The sequence below is a fragment of the Vigna umbellata genome, chromosome 1, assembly GCF_029865625.1.
Source record: "Vigna umbellata cultivar VRB3 chromosome 1, Vumbellata_1.0, whole genome shotgun sequence".
NCBI lineage: Eukaryota > Viridiplantae > Streptophyta > Magnoliopsida > Fabales > Fabaceae > Vigna > Vigna umbellata.
In genome coordinates, this window is record NC_142165.1 from 23,353,775 (window position 1) to 23,379,439 (window position 25,665).

At 32.1% G+C, this 25,665-nt stretch overlaps 2 protein-coding genes across 2 annotated transcripts; one reads left to right on the forward strand and one right to left on the reverse strand.

The window, feature by feature from the left end:
* The first annotated feature begins 5,361 nt into the window (after positions 1-5,361).
* Positions 5,362-8,242, forward strand: LOC124824256 (calmodulin-binding protein-like protein). Its single transcript, XM_047296667.2, has 2 exons — positions 5,362-5,471; positions 6,808-8,242. The coding sequence occupies exon 2, from the start codon at positions 6,855-6,857 to the stop codon at positions 8,022-8,024; it is 1,170 nt and encodes a 389-aa protein (XP_047152623.1). The 5' UTR covers positions 5,362-5,471; positions 6,808-6,854; the 3' UTR covers positions 8,025-8,242.
* Positions 8,243-12,505: 4,263 nt separating this feature from the next.
* Positions 12,506-25,203, reverse strand: LOC124824271 (pentatricopeptide (PPR) repeat-containing protein / CBS domain-containing protein). The gene is made up of 12 exons (XM_047296685.2): positions 24,892-25,203; positions 24,614-24,796; positions 23,262-23,394; positions 22,894-22,991; positions 22,606-22,767; positions 22,447-22,515; positions 22,000-22,135; positions 18,840-19,072; positions 16,927-17,004; positions 16,152-16,220; positions 15,802-15,978; positions 12,506-12,837 (listed from the first exon to the last, which is right to left on the reverse strand). Exons 1-12 carry the CDS (start codon positions 25,087-25,089, stop codon positions 12,589-12,591), a joined length of 1,785 nt encoding a protein of 594 aa, XP_047152641.1. The 5' UTR covers positions 25,090-25,203; the 3' UTR covers positions 12,506-12,588.
* Positions 25,204-25,665: the final 462 nt, after the last annotated feature.

Consider the following 25,665-nt stretch of genomic DNA (forward strand, 5'->3'; position numbering starts at 1 on the left):
TTTTAAGACTTTAATATTATTAATTCATATTAGAAAACTTAATTTCCTTAATACTAATGGAAAATAATATTTAAATAAATTTAGACTAAGAAATTAATATATTTTAAGTCTTTTAACCAAATTTATCTATTTAAATTAATTTTACAAAATAAAATATTTTTCCTACTTTTTGGTGTTGGTTTGGCATGATTTCAATTGGCCACCAACATGATTGGACCAATTTGTGGTAAGTTGCAAGTAGGTTGAAACTAAGGAGTTATACGTTAATTTTTATTTTTCAACTTTCACTTTACAGACATTTATAGCAATTTGTATTATTGTTGAGCCTAAAGTTTGAGATTTAATAGGTTTACTTATTGAGATAAGACATTTTGCTTTCTTATGTTTTATACTTTTAAATGTAACTAACTACATTTATATTTCTTTCAATTGATCTTTTTAAGGACAAATGTTACAATGAAATCACTTTCATAAGTGGTTTATGATTAACAATCTTCACTTATCATAAGATTCATCTAATCACCGTGAAAATATTTTTCTTAATTTTCTTTATAATATTATCTATAATAATATATAATCGATAACAAAGAGATGTCCTCCTTTATATACACGTTTGGTTTTCCAGTTTTAACATTAACAATTATTTTAAAAATTAATTATTTTAATATTTACAAAATATTTATATATTCTAAAAGTAACTGTCATTGGTCTTAATTCAAACTTTTACGTTACATTAATTGTTTCTGAAAAACACTGTCAATATTTTTATTTCCAACTCTTGTACTGTCTTCGCTATGATCTTCCAAACTGAATAATTTTATTGCTAACATTCTTAAAAAATAACAATATTATTATACTGTCACATTCTTACTGGAGATCATGAAATCAACAACCCATTCAAGTTTCATCTCCTATATCTGTAATAAAGCTTTCATATATTCATCAGGTTTGTATTTTTCCATACCTTTCAAAAAATAATTATTATTTTATTTACCAAATTCGCCTTTCTGCAACCGAAGCAAGCCCAAATGATGCCCTTTCAATTCATATTGCTCAATAGTTACATTCGTTTGTTTACCATTATCAATTTTGTATTATACCCTTCAACAACAACTGCTTAGTAAAAACTCCAAAAAAATAGACTAAACTTGTCAAGACCTTCACCAACAAATTGTTAAAGGCAAATATATCACAATACTATAATACTACGTTGCCTTTGATCTTATCTCGAAAAAAAACTCAGGTAAATATTTGGTTAAGGCTAAATCATTTTGACTTCCATTTCGAACTGAATCGATTCGACTTTTGATTCGAAACTGATTCAACTTAACTTTCATCTTAAACCTGACTTGGCTCAATCTACTACCCAAGTCATTTTGATTCCCAAGTCATTTTGATTCGGTTTGACCTTTACTCGGAACTAACTAGGCTTGTCTTTGACCCAGATCGACTCAGCTCAAACTTCGGCTCAGGTTGACTTGGTTTAACCTTTAACATGGGTCGACTCAATTCGACCTTCGGCCTAAGTTGACTCAACTTGATCCGACCTAATTCAACTCAACTTGAACTTCAGCCTGATCGACTCAACTCGACCTTCGATTAAGGCTGACTCGACTCAACCATTGGCCCAATCCAATTCTTAAATTTTAAATTTATTATATTTTAAAGAGTATTTAAAATTCTTTTATTTTATTCCTTTGAAATATACCTTAAAAAAATATTCAATTTCAATTTTTCTCTAATTATTTTATGGAAACAAATTATTTTAATATAAAAATATTTAAATCTTTAAAATAAAAACTGAATTACTCTTATACTTCATTCAAACACATCATTAAGTTATTGTCAATTAGTTCACCCACACACTGTATTAAGTTATTGTCAAGCGAGCAAGGGTGACATGATTTTTGGTAGAATAACAACTTTAACTTCTTTCCTTTTATATATATACACTCAAAAGGTAGTAATTGTTTCGTTAACACTTATTTTTTAAAATAACCATTAAAGCTTGAGCGTCTTCTTCTTGCTTAAGTTGTCCGAGGCTTTTTAAGTTGAGTTGTTTTGGTTAGTGGAGCAACTAAGTGCTTCCAACACACATTCAACCCTATATAAATAAATTAAAGAATATAATAATTAATGGACAAAGTGTCTATGCCCACTATGCATAGTGTTCTCCACAACATAGATTCTGGTCGAAGCTTAATTAGCACGTATTTGATTCAAATTAATTTAAAATAATTTCCTATTTCTTTAAAGAAATTCTTTTGAACTGTTAAAAAAATTCGTTTTCAAAAAGTAGACAAATATACACTTAACTAATTAGCTAGTAGTTTAAAACTCCATTTACAGAACAAAATAATTGCTTCACTTGTCTGCTTGTGGTTGGTGTATGAATTGACATGTTTTTGGGCCTCCATCTAAAACTTTGATCTCTTTTTAACCATGATTTTAATTCGAATTATTATCTATAACATAGTAATAATTTACATTATGAGATTTTAAACACACGAATATTTTTTTCTAAAAATAATAAATAGTGTTCCATTAAGATATATGTTTTTTTTTCTTTTTAACTAATTTTAAACTACACGGATTGATGCTTATTTGTGTGTTTGCTAAAAGAGATTTAGAGCATGACAAGAAAACATTTAAATAATAATTAATTTTAGTGATAAAAATATGTTTAAAGACCAATTTTTTAATTAAAGATGAATTTAGAGATCAATTTCTTTGGTAACAAAAACCTTGGTAGCTAATGTTAATAAGGGTGGCACAAATTCCCGAGCTCGATAGACCAGTTCAACAGCTCAACATTGTTAAACAAACTAAATATATAATATATAATGTTCCATTAGGATAAATGTTGTTTTTAACTAGTTTTAAACTTGTGTCTAAGCACGAATTTTGTTTATTTAATGTCTAGACATGATATATTATGAAAAATTCAAATACAAGCAAAGATGTTATTTATGTTATATTCAAATAAGTGATAAATTATTCAAATGCAACCCAACAGCTTGCTTGACAGCTTGACATGAACTTGTTTCAGCCTAACAACTCAGCATGAACTCGTTTCAGCCTGACAGTCCGACTAGCTCGATAACTTGGTGGACTAGGTTGTAAAAGTCAACCCGTTATTAAGTGAGGGTAAGTTCAAACTTAAACCAGTCACTCTTAATAATGACTAATTTAGAAATTAATTCATAATAGAAACTATTTTAATTATCAATTTGGAAACCAATTATAATTTTTTAAAACTATTTTAATTATTAATAATTTTTAATTTATAAATTGGTATATTTAAGAAATTTTTTACTTAAAGAGATTATTTCATTATTCCTCCCATCAACTTTTAATTTGAATATTTATTCAGTCTCAAACATAATCTAATTTAATATGGAAACACCCGTTTTACTTTTGGAAAGTTACTCCCTACAACACCCCACATTCCTCTCTGCACCACCACATTTTTTTAAAATTCAAAAATTATCCTTTATACTTTTAAAATTCCTACATTTCCACTTCTTTTCTTCAACGGATGTCGACATCCGTGGAAGAAAAAATTCTTCAATGGATATGCCACATTGTTAATTGATGTGACCACGTCCGTTCAAGATTTATGTTTTATTTTTTGTTTTTTTAGTTTTTAGTTTATTAATTTATTGTATTTTAAATTAATATATAAATATTATTTATTTTTTTTAATTTTTTTTACATAATTATATATAAATTAATTTTATTTTATTTAATAAAATAATAATTATTAATTTAATTAAATTGTATTATTTTTTATTTAATTATTTAAACGGATATGCTACATTGGATTGGATGTGGCCAAATCCGTTAAGTTTTTTTTTAGTTTTTAGTTTATTAAAATATTATATTTTAAATTAATTTATAAAGTATTTATTTTTGTTTTGTTTTTTATAATATATTAATTAATTATATTTAAATTAATTTTATTTTATTTAATGAATTAATTATTATTAATTTAATTAAATTGATTTTTGTTTTATGTATTATTATTTAATTGATTGTTTAATTAGTTAAACGGATATGACACATGTTTCTTTTTTAGTTTTTAGTTTTTAGTTTATTAAAATATTATATTTTAAATTAATTTATAAAGTATTAATTTTTTTTATTTTTTTATAATATATTACGTAATTATATGTAAATTAATTTTATTTTATTTAATGAATTAATTATTATTAATTTAATTAAATTGATTTTTATTTTATTTTAATTACGTATTATTATTTAATTGATTATTTAAACATTTTTTATTTAATTATTTAAATGTATATACCACATCCATTAAAGGATGTGGCCACATCCGTTCAATGTGTTTTTTTTAAGTTTATTAATTTATTATCTTTTAAATTAATTTATAGAGTATTTAAATTTTTTTGTTTTTTATTATATACAAATAAAAAAACATTATTAAAATAAAATCTAAAATAAAAACAATAAACTAAAATAACAAAAGAAAATTAAAAGATGTAGCCTTTTATGAATGTCAATATCCGTTGAAGGTGAAACTGATGTTGACATCCGTCTCGAAGGACAAATTAGATATGAAGTGGTGCATGAAGCATTTGATGATGGTGGAGGGAGCAACATTCTTACTTTTGTTGAAAAAAATATTGTTTAACTGAAGTAACAATCGTATTTTATTGAATTAGAGAATTCATTTACATGAAACCTACAAAACACAATTCGTCATGTTGAAACAAAAAAAAACCGTAAATATAATAATTTCGTATAAGAAGTAAGTTTCACAAATAACTGAAAAAGAAAAAATAGTATTATATTTTTCAATTTTTTAAACTACCCTTTAATCAATTCTAAGAAATTTTCAATACAAAAAGTCTTATAAAAATTCATTTTGGTTGAAGTATATTATACATCAATCTTAATACTCTATTACAAGTTTTAATCCAATGTTGGAGGTTTTATAAAATCCCATTTTTTATAAATTTTTATAATTTAATAAAGCAATTTAACTACATATTTATTCTTAAAAATCGTATTCTTATACTCAAAACAAAGGCAAAAAGTAATATTAGAATAAGACAAATGATTACAAATATAATCCAATAAAAAAAAACTATATTTTTTTCTCTTATTTTTTTTCAACGTGAAGAACAAAACAAGAAAAGGTCAACGGTGCATCCTAATGTGTAGCACATCCACAACTTATTTGATAAAAATAAAAAGTTAAAAAACAAAAATATTTGTTTTGATTCGATGGCCTGCAATACAGCTTTTTTTAGTTGTGCGTAATTTTCGCTTCTTTTATTATCTCACTGAACCTTTTAATTTTTAATTTTTAATTTTTAATTATTTTTTCTCTTTCAATAAACCCTTTTTCTCTTTTTCTTCTTCTCCGTCTTCTTTCTCCTTCCAATGCAATTTTTCTTTGCTTTTGTGCCACAAATTCACTCTTCCATGAACTTTCTTCTATCAAGGTACGTTATCCAAACGTGATTCCTTACATGCTTTTGCTTTTGCTCATTTACGCCTTCTTTTTTTTCTTATTTTACTTCTTTCAGTTTTTGAGTTTCATTGTATCAAAATTTTGGAATCGCGTTTTGGAAACGCGTTTTCATAAACCTTTGCAAGAATAATGGAAGTACTTATCATTGTGTCTCATGCTTTTTTTTCTTTCTCTTTGCATCACAAAAGGGACATTATTTTTTGGTTTTTAAAAGAGTTTATGAGTGATGATCGTAATCATTTCTCTAGCACTTTAGCTCTTTTAATGCTTCTTTTTTGTTTTATGTTTTCTTTATGTATGTACCTTTTTTTCCTTACAACTCATTCAAACAAAAAAATTCTTATAAATTCCATGTTTTCTTACAATTATTGAGTTTAGATGATAATGTTCATTATATTTGGTGACACTTTTTTTTGTTAGTTAGTTAAATGAATAAATCACAATTTATTTTTTCATTTTTGGTATATTTGTTGTGACAATTTCTTTACAAGAATAACTATTTTGACATTTGGTGTTCTCACATAGGAAAATAAAGTGAAATGAAACTTATGTAATGAGAGTTTGCACTTTCAAAGTAGATTGTCAAGAAAATTTTCATTTATCCATCATTGTTTCTCCTTTTTCATTTATCCATCTCTCTACCTTTCCTTATTTCATTCCAAATTAATTAAATTACATAACTTTCAAAGTAGTTACTCTCTACTGTCCACCTATGGTTTTCACTTTACAAAATAATTAAATATTTAATTTAATTTTTTCTATTTGTTTTCTTTTCTTTTAAAGTTAAATATGCTGTTGCGTCTCCAATATATTTTAAAAAATTATGTTTTATTTTAAACTAAATTATATATTTATTTCGTCTATACACTTAATAAAAATTATGTAAAACATTTTTTTTATCATATAAAATATTTTTCTTGACAAATGAAATTTCAAAATTCACTATAATATATATTGATTTACATTACCTTCATAAAAATGGTATGGAGATGAAATAGAAATATAATTAATTAGTTATGGATGGAACAAAATTTTAAAATATAATTTGAAATTTATCCCTTTCTTTTATTATAAAAAGAATGATAGTGTGATATGCATAATTTGTTTTACATTTATTTGGTATTATCTTTTCTTACTTTTTACTTTCTTTTTTTCAAAAAATATAAAAGCTTACTCTATTAAAATCATTGTATTCTTATTAAGTGTGTGAAATGAATATCAATGTATTTCATGCTACTCTCATTCTTTATAGAGCTAAGAAATTGGTTAGCTTAATCAAGTAACCTTTGTTTTGTAACATTGTGTAGGTTGATTCAAGAATTTGTGTAGCTAAAAGACACCCAAAGATATAAACATGGCAACAAAAGCAAAGGAAAGTTATGTTGTTGGAAAGGAGAAGAAGGCCACAACTTCAAATTCTCACACCACAGCCACCAAAAGGACCACCAAACCCTTAACATCAACATCAACAACAACAACTACCTCCATTAAGAAGCTTAACAGAACCTCTTCAGACAAAAACATCCCCAACTATCTCAAGCCCACTTTAACCTCACGCCATGAATCATCCTCTTCCAAACATCCCAAAACTAACATTCACAACAACAACAATATCAAGAAGACTTCAGAAGTGAGAAGAAGATCTTTGGACAAACCACTTTCCTCTTCAAACATCACAAAACCTTCACTACGTAGGTCCTCCATTGGCCCACTTTCTAAAACCACTATCCCTTCAAAACCCATTTCAGATAGGACCATAAAGGCCACAACTGATGCAAAAACTAAGCCCCTACACACAAGGGTCACAAAGAAAACCACCCCTTCTACTACTATTTCCTCTACAGGCACTAGGAAGGTAGTAGCCAACAAGGATCATGGTTCTGTGAAGTCAGCAAAGAATACTCCTAAGCAAACTAAGAAGGCCTTGAGTGTTGAAACTGAGCAGGTTAAGGAAGTTACAAGTCAAGAAGTTGAAGTGGTAAAGGTGGAGGATGAAGAACACAGTGTGCATGAGGTTGAACATGTGCCTGAAATGTTATTATTACCTGATGTTGAATCTGATGAACATGAGATTGAACATGTAGTGGTGGTTGATGATTCTGAGCCATCTCATTATGAAGTTGATGATGAGAGGGTGATCTCTACAGTGTCAGAAGCAGAAGAAGAGAAGGCAAAAGATGAGGAGCATGAAGTGGAGGAAGATAAAGAAAACAAAGATGGAGTTGTTGAAAATGAGAAAGATGAAGGAGGGGTGGTGAATGGAATGGAAGATAAGAAGAAGAAGAAGAATGAAGAAGAAGAGGCAGTGGAAAATGAAGAAGAGGAGGTGAAAGTTGAGGCAACAACAACAACAGCATCAAAGCAGCAGTTAGAAGAAAGGAAAAATGGGAAGAAGGAGGCTCAGATATCCAATGTTGTGATTGAAGAAACTACAAGCAAGCTTATGGAGGAAAGGAAGAACAAAGTGAGGGCAATGGCTGGGGCATTTCAAACTGTCATTGATCACCAAGCCTCATCAAAATGAATCATGTAATCATTATATATATATATATATATATATATATATATATATATATATATATATATATATGTATGTATGTATTTCATGGGAGAAACTTCTTTGTTCACACACTCTATGAATCGATAGGGAAAGAAGGAAAAAAAAAAGTAGAAAAAGAAAGAAAATATGAGATCAAGAGTGTAAAGAGTTTACTCTGATATGTGTACATGGCTTTGAAAGCAAGTCTTATTGCCTTCAAACTTTGTTAATTTTTATGACTAGTTGATTTTTTAATTGGATTTCATGTTCATTAACATCTGTAATTAAAACTGTTGTTAATTAAAACTGTTGTTAAATGTCTTTGGTCATTTTAATACCTCTGTTTAAGTAGAGATGAAATAGTTAGTTATGAAAATGTTTCTGGAGTACATTTTTAATTAATGTCAAAAAGGGTTTTTTACGATTAATATTGGTCAATAATACTTTTAGTTGATGTTAATCACAATTATTTTTACCAACACTTGTAAGAACCTATATATATATATATATATATATATATATATATATATATATATATTATAAAAGAAGATGGGTGAAAACATTATTAAGAAAAAGGGGAGGGGCTTTTTATTAAAAAGAAAATAGTTTTATAGTTTCTACTAAACTTTTAGAAAAAGAAGCTGAATTCATTTTCTTAAAAGTGTTCCTCTCTCTAGAAAGCTTCTTCTTCTTCCTCTGTCTTCTCTCTAGATTCCCAGCACTTTGAACCATAGGAATTCGATTTTTAGTGCTACCCAAGCGTCCGCGAAGTAGATGGCTTCATTTCTACCGAACGTCTTCTTCTTTCCGATCGGGGCATGTTGAGTTTTGTGCTGTCAAGGGTACTGCTAGGACAGTTTCAGTAGTGCTTGGAGAAACCCAGGTAAGGGGAGCTAAATTCTTTTCTATGGGTTGTATGAACTATACATATGCTGAAATCTGTAATATTCCGTTGTTTGATGAACAATTTTGTGTTTAGAGTGACTTTGTTTTGTATGGATCTGTAAGAGTGATTGTAGAACTGTGCTATTGTAAATGGATCTCGGGGAAATGGCTAGAAATGATACTCTGGAGTCTGTTGCAATTCTGCATAATTATGCAGAACGCGACAGGTACCGTTCGGTCAAATGGTTAGTTGTTACCGTTCGGTCAGGATTGAATTGATATAGTTTGGTTAAGTGTTAATTTGGTACCGTCCGGTCATGTGTTGAGTTGTTACCGTTCGGTCAGGCATTGATTTAGTACCGTTCGGTCAAGCATTGATTTAGTATCGTTCGGTCAAGCATTGATTTAGTACCGTTCGGTTAGGTGTTGAATTGGTACCGTTTAGTTAGGTGTTTATTTGGTACCATTCGGTCAAATGTTTAGTTGGTACCATTCGGTCAGGTGTCGATTAGGTACCGTTCGGTCAGGTGTCGATTAGGTACCGTTCAGTCAGATGATTATTTGGTACCGTTCGGTCAGGTGTTAGAGTTGTTACCGTTCGGTCAAGTGTTAATTGGGTACCGTTCGGTCATGTCTTGAGTTGTTACCGTTCGGTCATGTGTGGATTTAGCACCGTTCGGTCATGTGTTGATTTGGTAGCGTTCGGTCTTGATGGTACTCGGTTTTGATATTGTTCGGTCTTAGTGGTACATGGTCTAAGTAAGCGTTCGACCAAGACTCTAAGCGTTCGTCCGTGGTCTCAACATTCGGCCAGGGTTCTAAGCGTTCGGCCAAGGTTCTAGGCATTCGGCCAGTGCTCTAGGTGTTCGGCCAAGGCTCTAGGTGTTCGACCAAGACTCTAAGCGTTCGTCCGAGGCTTTAAGCGTTCGGCCAGTGTTCGACCAAGACTCTAGCGTTTGGTTTTGGGTGTTCAGCCAAGCTCTAGGTGTTCGGCCATAGCTCTTATCGTTCGGTTCAAGCTCATTTACTCTTGTTTTGGTTTGAATTAAGTATGCGAAATGATTGAAATGCACAAGTATGATTGTGGTAATGTTATTATATTGAAAGTATGTGAATGTATGAGACATGTTTGGTGGTTGAATGTAACAAGTACGTTTAATGGACGTAATTCCATAGATCTCAAGGGAGGTCACATGGTGGTGCCCTATGTGTAATGGACGTAATTCCATGGCCTCAAGGTGAGGATTCATGGTGGTGCCCTCAGTGTTTGGAATGAATGCATGGTAGCTCAGTCTTGGAGGTTTTCCTGATGCTCCAATGGTCTTTCATTCTCAAGTAGAGAGGATTGATCCATGTGGTGAGGAGTAGCAGGAGGTCCAAGTCTTGGGTGCTTCCAGTATGGCCCAAGGTGAGTGATAACAGCTAACCTCGTGAGTGTGGTAGGGTGAAACCCATTGGTAATGGCTTTGCAAAGCAGTAGAGACCACCACGAGTGCATAACCCGCCATAGCTCGGCAATCATTCCAGTCTGGACGAGTCGGTTTATAAAGTAATAAGTCTTGTGATGTCATTTTACCATGTTTGAGTGACTTTTGCATGTCGTGTGAGGTTGAATAACATGCTTTTTATATCTAGCTCACCCTTGTTTGTTTGTGTTGCTTGTGTATGTTTCTTTTGCGATGATCATCCACTTGGGTGGAAGCAGATGGCGAGGAGGATACTTTGGAAACAGCTCTTGATGGGGACGACAGTTCTGCAGCTTAGACTTACTAGCTTTTACTCCATGAACTCATATTATTTTGAAGAACTTTTGTGCATTTAAAGTTTTAAATACTCTGTAATTTCTAGGGAAAAATTCTAATACTCTAGTTTTCAATTCCACACTATTCTAAGAATGACTGTAATCCTTAATTACTCTTGACTGCTTTCCTATATTATGCAATGATGACGTCTTTATTATATATGTTTTTCCATATATTTTGGGACGTCACAATACTGATATAAATATTACTTTTTTACTAATGTCTATTGGGAAATAAAATTAGCTTACAATGGCAAAAATATAACCCTAAAGATGTTGGCAAAAGATTAAGCATGATCAACTAGAAACAAATCTTTGGTCAAATTAGTTGAAGAAAAGATTTAAATGAAACAATGAACTCTAGAAAAATAAAGCTCATAAAATCACTTCGAAAAATATAAATGTTTTTCCAAATTCTATTAAACATTAAAAGGTAGATGTCTAATACTTTTAGAAAAAGTTCACAAATGCTTTATAATATAGTCAAATGTGTGTATAATTTTCTCTAAAATTTTACAATATATAACAACTTAGACAGATATTGATTATATCCAATTTTTAACATTTTTACATTTCAAATTAGTTTAAAAACTTTACCGCAAATATAAAATAAAGATTGGCAACAATGATTGAAAACATAAAGCAAGAAGTTCTCCATGGATGAAGAACAGAAATACAAATAAGAAAAGAAGAGAAAAAGACAATTTAAAAATAAAATAAGTAGAGAAAGAGAATTTTTAAAATTGAAAAACTAAAAACATAATTTTTGTCTATATATTTAGAGATCATTTAAGCTATATGTGTGTATGTTAATTAGCTGCAAACATGAACCTATATGTGAACTTTAGGTTGGTTCATAAGCGTAATCACAAGTTCAAATTAATACAAGAAAAATGTAATCCGTATGTCTTCCACAAAAATTAATCATAGAAAATAGAATAAGATTCCAAATCTAGTGTAAGATATATCAATTTTGAAGTCCTAGAACATTGAATTTCTAAACCGCATAAATAAAAATAGTCATATTTATCTTATGTAAAATCACTTTAATATACAACAATTTGATAATTAATTTTTTACCAGTGTGAAGAAAAATTATTAAAGTATTATTTTTGTTCCTTCAAATCAAGTGTTGAAGTGATTATTCAACTTTTGGAACTTGGAGAAATATAGAATTTTATTCTTCTTCTACAAATGAACCACCATTATTCTTTCATTCATAAGCCTTCTAATCCTTTGTTATATTTCAATCATCCAAAACCAGTTCTATTCTAGTTCAAGTTCAATGTTCTTTTAATCTCGAAACGACAATGCCGAGTTTGCAAGTCTTAAAAATTTTCCACATAGTAATCTAATCTTTTAGATTGAATTCTCCGTTTGTAATTAAATCAAATTGTTAGGAAGCATTTAAATCCTAACAATCTACCGTTAAAACTACAGAGAAATTCGTAAGAGATCAAATTAAGAATAACATTCTCTCATCGACAACTCTATACAATGTGAACTTTACATTGAATGACAACCTTAATGACAATCCTAAAAGTATCATAGTCTAATATTTTAGGAAACTAAAACTAAACTAAATAGCATTATAAATATTACTTCAATATTCTAATATTTTATCCCAATCCAATAAAGTCCTTCACCCTATAAAAACCTTAATGACAATCCTAATATGTACAATAGCCTGAGATTACCTCTTACCTGAATCAGCTTTACCCACTCAAAAAACAGCCTCTCACATAAATCATATGTACGCAGACATGCAGGGAAAAACATCACGAGGCAATTTCAGTTCGTATGTACTTGTACTAAAAAACTTATTTAAATCAGAGATTTTCGTAAAAGCTAAACATGTTATATTTACCTTTCACAAAGGTCAGTCCATTTTACTTGAGATACTGGTGTGATAAACCTACTTAATTGTTGTGGTGTAAAAACTCCAACTGCTCTAGAGTTATATGGAGGAGTAGCAAATGAGTTCGTGTAATTTACAATGACAACCATAGGGTATCGCTTCTCTAAAATTAAATCAACTACATGACCAACAGATGTTGAACTCGTAACACTGGGAGGAGGGCTTCTCATCATAGTTGAAAGTGGGGCATCCAACTGCATCGTAAATTTATCCCAATATCAATATAAGACACAAACTCAAATGTAATGAACGGGTATGATTCAACTTGTATTGAGGTCGAAGTATTGTGTTTATGTTAGGCATGTGCATATATGTACAAACAGTAGCACACAAAAAGGGAACCAAAACGTTAAATGACCCGAGTTGTGTAGCCAAGAGTGAATTTTGGGTAACAATGGATCATAACACTAACAATAATAATTACGGTCATATAAAATGATGAATACACAGTTAACATGAACCAGAACATACACAGTAATGTATAATAAAAGGAATAATAACAAAATATCAAAATTTACATCTTATCTGAAAATAAATGCAGAATTATTATTTGTTAAAGTAATATTATACTGCCCCGTATTTTTTTTTATTTTTGACAATATGTTAAATTTGACATACAGTAACAGTATACATAGACACGTATGTTTTAGTTTAATTTGATTTGTTCATATATCTGTCTGTGTAGCATTTTTTTTGTATGAAATTTACATGGATATCTGTGACAAGTTCAGCACAGTTATTGGACTACTATGTTTAGTATATATTATTTTTGTTTTTATAATATTTAAAATAGTGGTCAACCCGCTTCCAGCTATCCTTCTAGTTTTTAGTGTTGGCTGCTATCACAGCTATCTTACTAGACGCTCTTTGTGGAAGAGGATTGGTAGACAACTGTGAGGTAGTCAGAGGGTAGATAATCTATGTGGTAGATGAGGTAGAGGGACGAGTTAGCGTAGATGAATAGTATGTTGATAAAGTAGAATAGATATTTATCCTCTAACACCACAACTCCTATGATGTCTAAGGATCTTAAACCAGCATAGCAACTACACTAGATTTCTAGAGAGAAGTGAATGAAAGAAGGGAAAAGGGTGTTATAGAGAGATTAGGGTTTATAAAATGAAACTTGATCACCAAGTTAGTTTGGAGATGTGCTTGCATGAAGGTGGGTCATGGTTGCATGTGACTTTTTTTGGATTCAAGACGAGTCTTTGTATATCAGAGATATCTAAGTTATGTTCAGATCACTGATCTAAAGTTTCCTGTGTAGAGTTGGGTAGCTAAGAAAGTGCTAGTAGTAGAACTTGAGAAGAAAGGAGCTTTACGAACAAGGGAAGCTAACTAGTCTTTTTTATTTCGGAGTTGATGGTTGTGTCATGGTATAAGCCACGAGTTGATAATGAAAAGTTATCTTATTGGTTGTTTGTCGGTTTAACTGAGTTTGAGTATTTTTATGTTGTTTGTTGGATATATGATTGATTTAATTAGGATATATGTATAGTAGCTGATGAAAAGTGATGTGGTATGAGTATTTTAATGATTTTGTTTGTTTGGTTGTATGATTGATTCATTGAAATATTGTGTTATGTGGTTGCTAAGAAGTGATGAATTGGAGTTGAATGGTTCCTATCAAAATCAACTGTTGTATCAAGTTTTGAGAGGAATGAAAGAAAATGGATTCTTAAGTTTGTCAGCTAAATCAAGTTGTTGTATTGTAAGTATAATTTTAAAACTTTAAATGATCTTTTTGAACTTAAGAAAACGAGTAAGAATACCTAAATAGATCAAGGGAGTCAGTTGATGTAGTTTAGTGATATGTTGTTTGATAGAGGAGACTCTAGACGATAGAATGAGTGAGTTTGGAATTATTTGGCTAGGATAATTCTTTTAAGACAAAACGAGGATATTTTGCAAAGTTAAGATAAGTAGAAGCCAATAATACCAAACTGATATATTCATCAGTTGATAAGAGTTAAGTAGACGAATACTGATAGGATATAAGGTCAAATACTCTCTAGATGAGTACTCGTTGGACGAAGTGCTAGCTTGATGAAGTACTCGTTAGATGATGTACCAATAAAGAATGTATTCGTCAAACAATGCACTCGCAAGATGAGTCATCCATCCGTTGAGCAAAAGGTAGTGTTTTAAAGTATTTGCAAGAAGTTACAGATGGTATCTTCACTAAATGAATCAACTCGCTCGATGAGCCTAATTTAGGTAATCTAGTGAGTGGTATCACTAATAAGAGGAAAACATTTTCAAAAATATTTAAAGGCTTAAGGGTGGCTCAGTTGTTGACTGAGGAGTGAAATGACCACACGATACTCCGTCACACACTCCGTCAGACACTCCGTCAGACACTCCGTCAGACGATATGTTCTTTCGATGAGTGTATTGGACATGCTAGAACCAACCTTTAGGACAAGGTTCCATTAAACTGTGATCTTACAACCTTGCACGACCAAGGACTATTAAATGCAGAAGTTGTTTGTGTACGAATTAATCTGTCTTTCCCGAATGGGCCTGCTACCAAATCCGCATGTTTGTGGATGAGTGTACTGGACATGCTAGAACCAACCTTGAGGAGAAGGTTCCATTAAACCGTGTGATCTTACAACCTTGCACAACCAAGGACTATTAAATGCAGTAGTTGTTTATGTAGGAATTTTTCAGTGTCTCCCAAATTGGCCAGCTACCAAACCCACATGTTTGTGGATGCCCAACTTATATTGTAGTGTCTCTTAATGAGAAGGTTCCTTTGTAGAGTAACCCTGTACCTAGGAACAGTCACCGGTTTCGTCCTATCATTGTGCCACATAAGTATCCCCTTAAATTTTCACGCATGCAACCTAATCCTTCCAATTTACATTAATTGAAAGAATTCAGTAATATTGTCAAAGTACCCCAAATCATGGGAAAAGGCCAATAAAAACTACATTCTTCGATATATACTGATAGTACTTCAGTTATATGTTATAATTCCAGGGGCATACTCGGCGGCCAAAGACAGTCTTCACAAAATTTATTAACATCTACCCATGCAAAATGACTCGAGTACATCAATTAAAGATTGTAGGATTTTGCTGTATATCTTAGTAGAACGCCATTTAATGAAATAGTAATCTCACAAATCATTCTAAGCAAACTAAAAATACCTGCTTGCAATCTTCACGGTGTAACAGCCCTATACAGCTACCCCACTCATCCACAACAGGAACAACTGCTTCATCAAAGAAACGCATAACCACCTTCCTCAGCTTTATGGTACCTTGTAGTGGCCGTGTCGCATCAAATCGTATCATATAGTTCTCAATCGGTTGAGAAGGTAAAACCTACACCAAGAGGGTCCATAATTAGAAAAAATACAAGCTCTCCATGCATAAACTATCATAAATAAAATGCAGTGTAGATCAAACAGTCAAGCCAAGGACATAACAAACATACATGCAGAGATATAAATGCATAAAAACCTTGAAAGGATGTCAATGCAACATATGATCAGTACCTGAGGAAGTAAGTAGGGACTGAACAAAGACTTTGAGAATCCCAACACGGCCTCAATGCGATAAGCTACCTATATCACAAAAAGCATGGCCATAAGGTTGACAGTTTTAACATTTAATAAAAAAATTCATATAAATGAATACCCTGTTTAAAAATGTCTTTCTTCCTACAACATTTGACTATTGTATAACATGTGATCCACAGTAACATTATATATATAAAAGAAACATGGTGATAGATCATCTGATAGGTATTAGAGTGACAATATGATATTCGAGGTACCAGGCCTCCAAGAAGAAAAGATAGAAATTTAGTGAATAATATTCCCCTTTTCAAAGTTTTTCATTACAATGCTTATATTCCCTGCATATACTAACAGTTATCCATATATCATGATAACCACGTAAACACAATAAGAAAAGGTTCTAACAGAAAAGATTCTCACAAAACAAACATAATACTCTCTCTCTCAATGCACGTAGTCATCCCAATCTGTGGGTCTCCTAATATTTCTTTTGGGCCTAGCACTAACACTTTCAATTGACCCAATATCCTCCTGACTGCATATTGTATCATCATCAGTTTGCAATGATCTACAACTATGCTGAAGGAAAATTATTTGAATTCTGAAAAGGGCGTCTTCGAGTCAGTCAAAGATTTGGTCCAGAAATATACTATGATGAGAAAACACTAGACATTCAAATCAAAGTTAGGAATTTTAATATCTAATGGTGGGATCTATTCAAAAATGCATTGTATACCATTATATTACATACCATGCCTCCACGACTTGTCCAGGATATGCCCTTCCATCGTGAAATTATCTCAGCAAGTGTTTTAATGGCAACATTGATCTGACCAAGAAACACCACAGATACAGATAAATAAAGATGCTAAGAATTAACTTCCCGAAGACAATCAAAATGTTGAAAATTAAAATAAAAGAAGGCAAGTGAAAGAATTTTCTCTCTGTAAAGAAAAGTGAAGCAACAAATGAAGACTATGTTAGAAACCAATTTCAACTGTAAGCAATCAAATGTACAAGCATAATACCTAAAAATTTAACATCACATACAAGAAAAATCAATTTGAGGTATATGTTCGAAACCTGCAAGAATTTAATTTCTTTGAGCACTTTAGACTCTTTTTGTTGTTCATATCAAGCTGAAGGTAGAGGCTTGGGGGTTTCTAGAGATTCCTTAGTAATTATAAAAGGAAAAACTCAAGAATAGACTATAGATCCTGCAAGGCAGAACAGCAGTGCGTGCAGCTTGATGTCTTCCATGTCTGATCTTAACCAAACTCGTTTGTGGTATATGAGATTAGACCACAAGATTGAGCATGAAACAGATGAGCCTAACATTCAGCTTCAAGCTCAACATTCAAGCCTAGCCAATTGTTTGATTTCTAATGTTTTTGTTAACTTTGTTGAGAATACTTGCAATTCTCCTAGCACATACTCTGAGGCACACTAAGCTAGGGCATCCAAACAAACAATAATGTTTCCTAAAACTCATCTTTCGGCATTGGAATATTTCACAAAATAATAAAGATGCCTCTCCTTTTTTATCAGTATTTGGGCTTAGCCCATATTTTCCTTTATTATTCTTCATTATAAATATATTACCCTATGAGATTAATCCTATACCTAATTTTCCCTATTTTCACAATATCCAAAGATTTTGTCTTTATTGAGTGCAGATTCCTTACAAAGATCTTTTTCTCTCACTCTCACTTTAAAATTTTGTTCCTAGCATTCTTGCATTGTCTCTATTCCTATTGTTCATCCTCTTCCTCATGTCACTTTACCTGACTCAAATCACCCTACTCCTGCTTGAGTCACCTAGTTCTCTTTCCAGCAACAGTCAATCCTGTATTGCATCAAGCTGTCTCCAGTAACCAGTCTACTCCCACTCACACTACTTCTTTGTAATCCTCTTCACCACCTATAAGTGCTCATCCCAAGCAAACTAGATCATAATCTAGCGTCTTACCTAGTCGTATCCCAGGTCATTTTATTCTTACTTATTCTGACCCAAGAGCATCACAAAAGCTTCAAAGAATCCAAAATGACTGGCAACTACACAGCAAGAATTTGATGCTTTGATATAAGATAATGATGGACTTTGTTTTCTCTTTTTGCCACTAGGATAGGTTGTAATTAGGTGTTTTGAATCAAAGAAATGTTGAAGGTACTTTGAACAAATAGAAAGCTCATTTAGTAGCTAAAGAATTTCATGAAGTTCCTCGATTTCACTTCAATGGAATGTTCTCCCTGATTATCGCTGCATTCATAAAAATATCACTACACGTCATTTACATGCCTGACATTGAAGAATGGCTTTTAAACAGTATCCATAAGTATTTACTTTAGCAGATTATTTTAGATTTTGCCTTTGTTTTTATACTCAATTTTGAATAGTTTTGGTGTATTTTAGTCCCTGGAAGATTTTTGTATAATTATATTATTCCTGATATAAGTTAAAGGTTTTATTATTTTTATTCATGAGATTACTTTAGTATTTCTTTTATATCTTTTATGTTTTTGAAGTAACCACCATTCAACACAATGCCATCCATTTATCTAGCAAAATAGAGATTGTGTGCGAAAGATGTGAAATTTTTAAAACTAGGTACACTCACTTTAACTTTAAACGTCGAAATGATGTGATTTGAAAGGGGGAAATACCTGGCCAGCATTCAGTGCTGCTTCCATTAGAAGGTGATCAGCTTCTTCTTGAGCTACTAACAATATGGTTCCTGATGAATCTGGCCAAATCCGTTTATGCAAAATTTTAACTAGATCATAATCTCCTAGAAAAGCAAAGGCACGCATCATGGATAGATAGAGGTGAGGCTTTGGCCTCAACTCTGGATTCAAACCAGCCTGCTTCAATATTTCTCCAAAAACACAAAGAGCACCTAAATGCCGAAAGATGATTTAATTAGATAAAGAACAAAATGCAAATTTATCAATTATTTAATAAAACAAAAGGACTGGTGATAGATTCAATTAGTATAGGAGAAAGAAAAAATTAATAAATCGGGAAATATTGGCCCAAAAACTATTATTAAGAGCAAAAGCTATGAAGCCAAGAAATCAAGTACAAGGGGTGATATCCAAGAGAAACCCAAATCCTCCCAATAGAATTGTCTCTTCCCTAACTACTAGTTGAGCCCACCTATTTATAATATCTAAATTACATCTAGGATTAGTTACCCTTATACTAATTACCTCGCCTTAACCAAACCATCTTAACTACTGGACACATTATAAATGGTCACAAGCAGAATATCGTTTTGTTTGAATGAAAGAAAGAAATAAGAGAAATATGGTGAGAATATGTATTATTTGGATGGACAGAAATCAGAAATTTCTCAGTGCTTTGTTTGGATAAGTGGAAGAGTGGACAAAAAGAAACAGAATACACGTACAGTTTTTCCGTCTCTCGAAGGGAAGAATGGGAGAAATGGATGATAAACAGTTATGTATTATTTGACCAAATATATCAAGAAATTGGGCAAAAATGATCCAAAAACTGTTACTAAGAACAAACGCTATGACAGTCAAGAAATCCGATTACATGGGCTGATACCAACCGAACCCCAAACAAACCCTCCCAATAGAACTGTCTCCATTGTTTGGATGAGTGAAAGAGTGAATAGAAAGAAACAGAGGATACATCGTTTTTCCTTTATGTAGAAAAGAATGGGGAAATGGATGATAAAAAAGTAGTATTGCAAGGGGAACCTCGATAGGAAAGAACTGAGAAATCTCTACAGGGAAGAGAATAAAATTTGGCCTGCCCCAGACTAAAACATTTCTCTCTGATAGGTGTCCAAAGTCACCCTGCCCGCGAGGCCCAAAGAAAAACTCGATTGGCTTAAAGGGTTCCAAACCTAGTCGTCTCTTACATTATGTCTCTTCTTTTCTAGTCAGTGTCAGTTTGTAATAACGGAATTCCAGAAGCTTCCTAGCGTATAGGCTTTAGACACCTGTACTGCGGTCATGATATCTTATATGGGCAGAGAATATTTTATCACATAGCCTAATTTAGTAGTAGCCTTAGCATAGCCCAAGGAATACTCTGACCTCCTGATAGGATGACCTTATTCATCATTAGTGCCTTCATCTGTACTCCTATTCCTACCAAAACCACCAAAGAACTTGATGATGGCAAAAATTTTACACAGCACTCAATCAGCACACAGCTTACGTCCCACAACCCCCACACACTTCTCACAGACTCCCCTACCTACACCTTGGTACCACCAGAATTTCAGACCTTACTCAAAAACTTCGCCTCTGTTTTTGACAAGCCTCACAAAATTCCACCCTATGACCACCATATCCTCATACTACCCCACACAGCCCCAGTCAATGTCAACCATATGGGTTCTGTAAGACCTTAGAAAATTTTAATTTAGTAGAATAACGAAAATGATAAGTTAAGTTTAAATTATAATTTTAAGAATGTGTAAAATGACCAACTAGTCATATAACTTATTTGGTTAGAGTACTTGGGTAATGTATGGAAGCTATTAGATTCAACTCCCACTAGCCATGTTTTTGTCTTTTAACACTTTGGAATCATGTGTAGGGTTATAAATATCTAAAAAAATATTATAATTATAATTACAAACAAATGTTGACAACAGAAAATGAATTTGGACTTGTTAGATATTAAGATACCATTAGTCACAATATTTTGTGTATTTGGGCTGTGCCCATTCACTATTAGCTGTACTGATTAGGGTTTTTATTAGTACTGAAGTTTCAGGGTAGCATATATTTTTTGGAGACAGTGAAAAATAGTGAGTTTTTGGAGGATTAAGTGCACTACTGGTTTGCAAAGCAGTAAAGTAAAGCGTTAGAGTTGAATTAAGAATCCAAGGGAAGCTAACATTCTTGTTTTCTTTCTTGATTGTATGTGTGTTGATATGGCTAGTTTAGGTTGTGAGGGGAGCTAACTTATGTCCATCTTTATTTGTTTATGTCATTCGTGTCACAGATTTGAATAAAGATAAAGTGATAAATTATGAGAGGATATATCTCTTATGGAGTAAAAGCATAGGGCAGTTTTGATTAGATTTGTTGAAACCAATTTAAGTGGGTGCAGGTAAATTACCTTAAATGTAAGCTAGGGCAGATGGACAGTTGGGTTATCCTTGGGCTATTAAGTGAATAAATTTGAAGATAGGGGAAGAAATGAATTGGATGGAATATAATTTTCCTTAAGAAATAGGCAATGGGCAGCAGTGTTAACTTCCGATCTGATGCTAGTTCTACACACACACATGAATGACCTGAGGGATATATCAATCTCTTGAGCTTTTTTCTCATTTTTCTTTCTCAAGTAGCACAAACCAGCATTTGAAATTCATTCACGAATCAGAACCAGTACACATTTCAAATATGAAGAAAAACTGCAGATTTTTCTTGTTTTTCTTTCTTACAATTTAATTATTCTTTCTTTGTGCCAAAAAGATACCTATATAACGTGAAAACTATAACTTTCAAGTAGCTTTGTGCTTCAGTTCCCTAAGAGTTTGACTATTCTAATAAAAACATATCACCCCAGTAAACAAGACTACTACAAGTTACATTTTTCCCTAAAAATTTAAACTAGAAGAATGCGGCACTCAAATAATATTTGACACTTCAATTCATGAGACAAGGAAAATCAATTAATTAAATGGGCATAATTTCAATTATTAGGACACTTTAGGATTATGAATATCATACTCCGCTTGTCAACAGTAAAGGAACTATCATAAACATTTATTTGTTTACTCATTCCTGATATCACTATGCCACTAAAGAAACTATAACTGATGAAAGCATATACCTTTAACTGAGCCACATGTTAGAAAAGCATCAACTATAGCAGTGTAAGCCGTTCTATCAATGTATAATTCTGAACGAGATTTCATTTCAAGAACTATTTTTAGAACTGAAGTAAGATCCTTCGCCATCCCAAAACCCTGCAATAAAGAGAGTGAAAGAGAGAAAAAATTAAAGAGAGATGCTGGAGAGCGCTCGGACACCCAGACAAGCATTAGGATTTACAATATGACAGAACTAATACAAATATTGGATGTGCATCGGTTATATGATTACTTTTAACTGAACATTAAAATCAATCAAAATAAGATACCAGGAGGTAACTGAAAACAACTACGGACACTACCCATCAAAAACTTCTTCAAAATAAAGCAAAATTTGAACTGATACACTTACAGTTGTATATTATAAAAATAACAAATAGCAAGTGAACAAAATATTGAAATCTCACCTTAAGCAATGTCGTATAAGTAACAATATCCGGAAACATATCATCATTGACAAATTTCTGTGCTCTCCCCTGTAAATATCAAAGATTGAAATTCAAAACATTTTTGTATTTCCCTACCAAAGGAAGATTGAAATCAAATTTCAAATCCTTACAAATTACCTTCATTTCCTCAAAAAATTGCATTGCAGTGTCCAACTTTCCACTCTCAACGCATGCTAGAATTAGTGTGTTATATGTGAGCCTGTCTGGCATTATACCTTGACGTAAAATTTCATTCAGCATGTTTATTGCAGTGTGCGGATAACCTGAGTTTACGTAGCCCTAAATTTTGGAAAAAAGAAACATTCAAGATCAAATTTCATTACGACAACTACTTGTAATGCCCACCAAACATGTGATTGAGAATGATGTTTTTTTTTCTTTCAAGATTACAGATTAGAACAAAACCTTAATTAGTATGTTGTATACTGATACTGAAAATTTGCCACCTTCTTGAAACACAAAACCATATCGGGCAAGGAGACCATGTGCACGACGCAAGTCTCCTGCACTATAGCTTTGCAAGTAAAACATCAGCAGTCAACATGAAGTTTTGAAAATATCTTCATAGACTCAAACCAAAAGCAAACAAATAGCATTTAATTAAAAATCAACAAAATTTCAATCAAGGGCGTCATCTTATGTAGTTAGCTATTACATACAAGTGGACAAGTATGATGCAATACGCTAGTGCAAACTAAAAGCATCGAAAGCAAAATTTCCATGCACAAAACAATCACAAAAACATACATGTCAAACCAGACTGTCTGACTAACCTGCTTTGATTAAGGCATTTAGCAGACCAAATATCAATGGAGCTGACAAGTTTGGACTTCCCATGGCAGTGCCATTTTCTACAGTTTCAAGCATTTCAAAAGCCTCGTCGACCCTCCGTGCCTCACCTAACCCCTTTATGTGTATTTAAATTAAAATTCCAATAAAGATCAGAAAGAACTAACAATTAAAGTGCATGCAACATTGAATTGTTAAATTGAAAAATAGACTATCAGTGAGACTATAAGGGTACATTTGAAGGGGTTTAAAGGAAAATGAGAGTGGCATCAAATTTTTCATTTTCAAAATGAATTACACAATAATTATAAAATTTAGGTATAACTGAAAGAATCCTTTTGTTAAAAACCTCACAGAGAGAATATTTAATTAAGGGGTTCTACTATGTGTCCATGAACATGTAATGTGAACGCAGTAAATACACTGCATTGCACCAAAATGAACCAAAGCAGATAGAGTCTGTGGTTTCAAAATGCTAAGCCTTTTTGTCAATGTTTCTCCTTCAGAGGGATTGCACCCACTGTCGATTGTGCTCCAGAGGTCAAGGTTCAACCTCATCACACCCACTTAGACACAAACACACATTTTGCTTTTGTCATTTATTTGGCTCTCTTGGAGAAAAATACTTTAGTTGGCTTTATGTACTGATAAAGACTTGTTATGATTTGGACTTCATTTACAAGAAAAAATTTTAAGGATAAACTTAATTTTTCATCTCTGAATTTCTCAACAATTGTAGAGTGACTCATCTCTGGCCTACTTAGCTCTGGATTTGTCTCATTGAAGTATACATACAATTTACCGTAAAAACATATCACATAAACGTGAAGGACTAGGCAGAATCTAATTCTTTAAGATAAATGTCATTCTGTACCTTCGGTCTAAATTGTCTCTGGTCAGTGACGATGTCACTGAAAAAAACATAACTGCAGCAGTTTTTTAATGACAGTTAGGGACAAAGTGGATCAGTTTAAAAAATGAGAGATCAAATTGAACCATTTACTAATAGTGAGACCAAATTGAACCAAACAAAAAAGATAGTAGGACCAAATAAATAATTATTCTTAAAAACTATTTTTATTAGCAAATGAAAAAAAGAAACAAAAAAATAGAAATAGAAAATCTCAACCGAATACTTGAGATACCTTTATTTCATCTTACTTTGAAAACAACATATTTACCCGGCATGTCATTCAAAGGCTAGGATAATTTATAGTTTTCAGCAACCAGAATACTCAAAGTAAAACTATCAGCGTCCTACCCTTAAACAAATGCAGCAATGCAAATTTCGCGAAGAAAGGAGGAAAGGCCTAAAGTATGAACACCAGTATAGTACCTTCAAAAGTGTGGCATAGGTGACAGTATCCACACCACAACCATCGCCCTTTTTCATCTCTACGAATATCCTAATAGCTGAATCGATATCACCGCAACGGACACAAGCCTCCAGCACCGCGTTCATCACAATCGTGTTCAGCTTCCCGAACTGCCTCTTCGCAACCTCGATCTCATCCAAAATCTGAACCAAAACATTGCACAAAAGTAAATTAAATAAAATTAAAAAATAAATAAAACAATCCGAATTATTCTTTTTCGGTTTGATTTTCAATTTACCTGCCGAAGCTGTTTCCGGCGGGTGAGTTGAACAATGCGTGAAGTGAGGCGCCGGAGATTGACCTCGCCAGGAGTTGTGGTGGTTGCAACACGACGGCGTACCGGAGCGGAGGAGGAACAGACACGCGAGGAACGGAGCTGCTTTGAGTGGAGTGCGGCGGTGAAGGGTGAGAAAATGTTAATGTGAGTTTGAAGCATTTTCAGGGATATCGTTATAACTATGGCTAAGGTTTTGCCATGGAATTTGAAAGTAGAAATGGAACAAACTCTGTTGTAAGAATCTGCAATAGTGAACTCAGCGAGTAGCTTTGGGAGGGCGTGTGGTGGACATTAGGTTGGGTCCATTGAGGTTTTGGGCTTTCTAATGCTATTGGCCATACTTTATCTGGCCCAACGAGTAAGGACAATAATGGGTAGGTCCTTTTCTCCACTATAAATATACAACATTATCTAGATTTCCATAACATTCCATGTATCTCATTATATAAAGAAATATTTTTTTAATAATTGGTTTTTTTCATTTTTCCAATATTTATTTTATTTTTAATAAATAGAAATAGTTGTATTATTTTATGAAATATAAATTTTTAGTTTTGATGAATATATGAATTGATAATATATCATAAAATTTATAATAATCTATAATACTATATTATTTATGAAAATATTTATTATTCACAATAATAAATCAAGAGTTATTATAAATCATATATTTTATTTTAATAGAATAATATACATATATTAACATTACTTTTAATACCCGTAAATTCAATG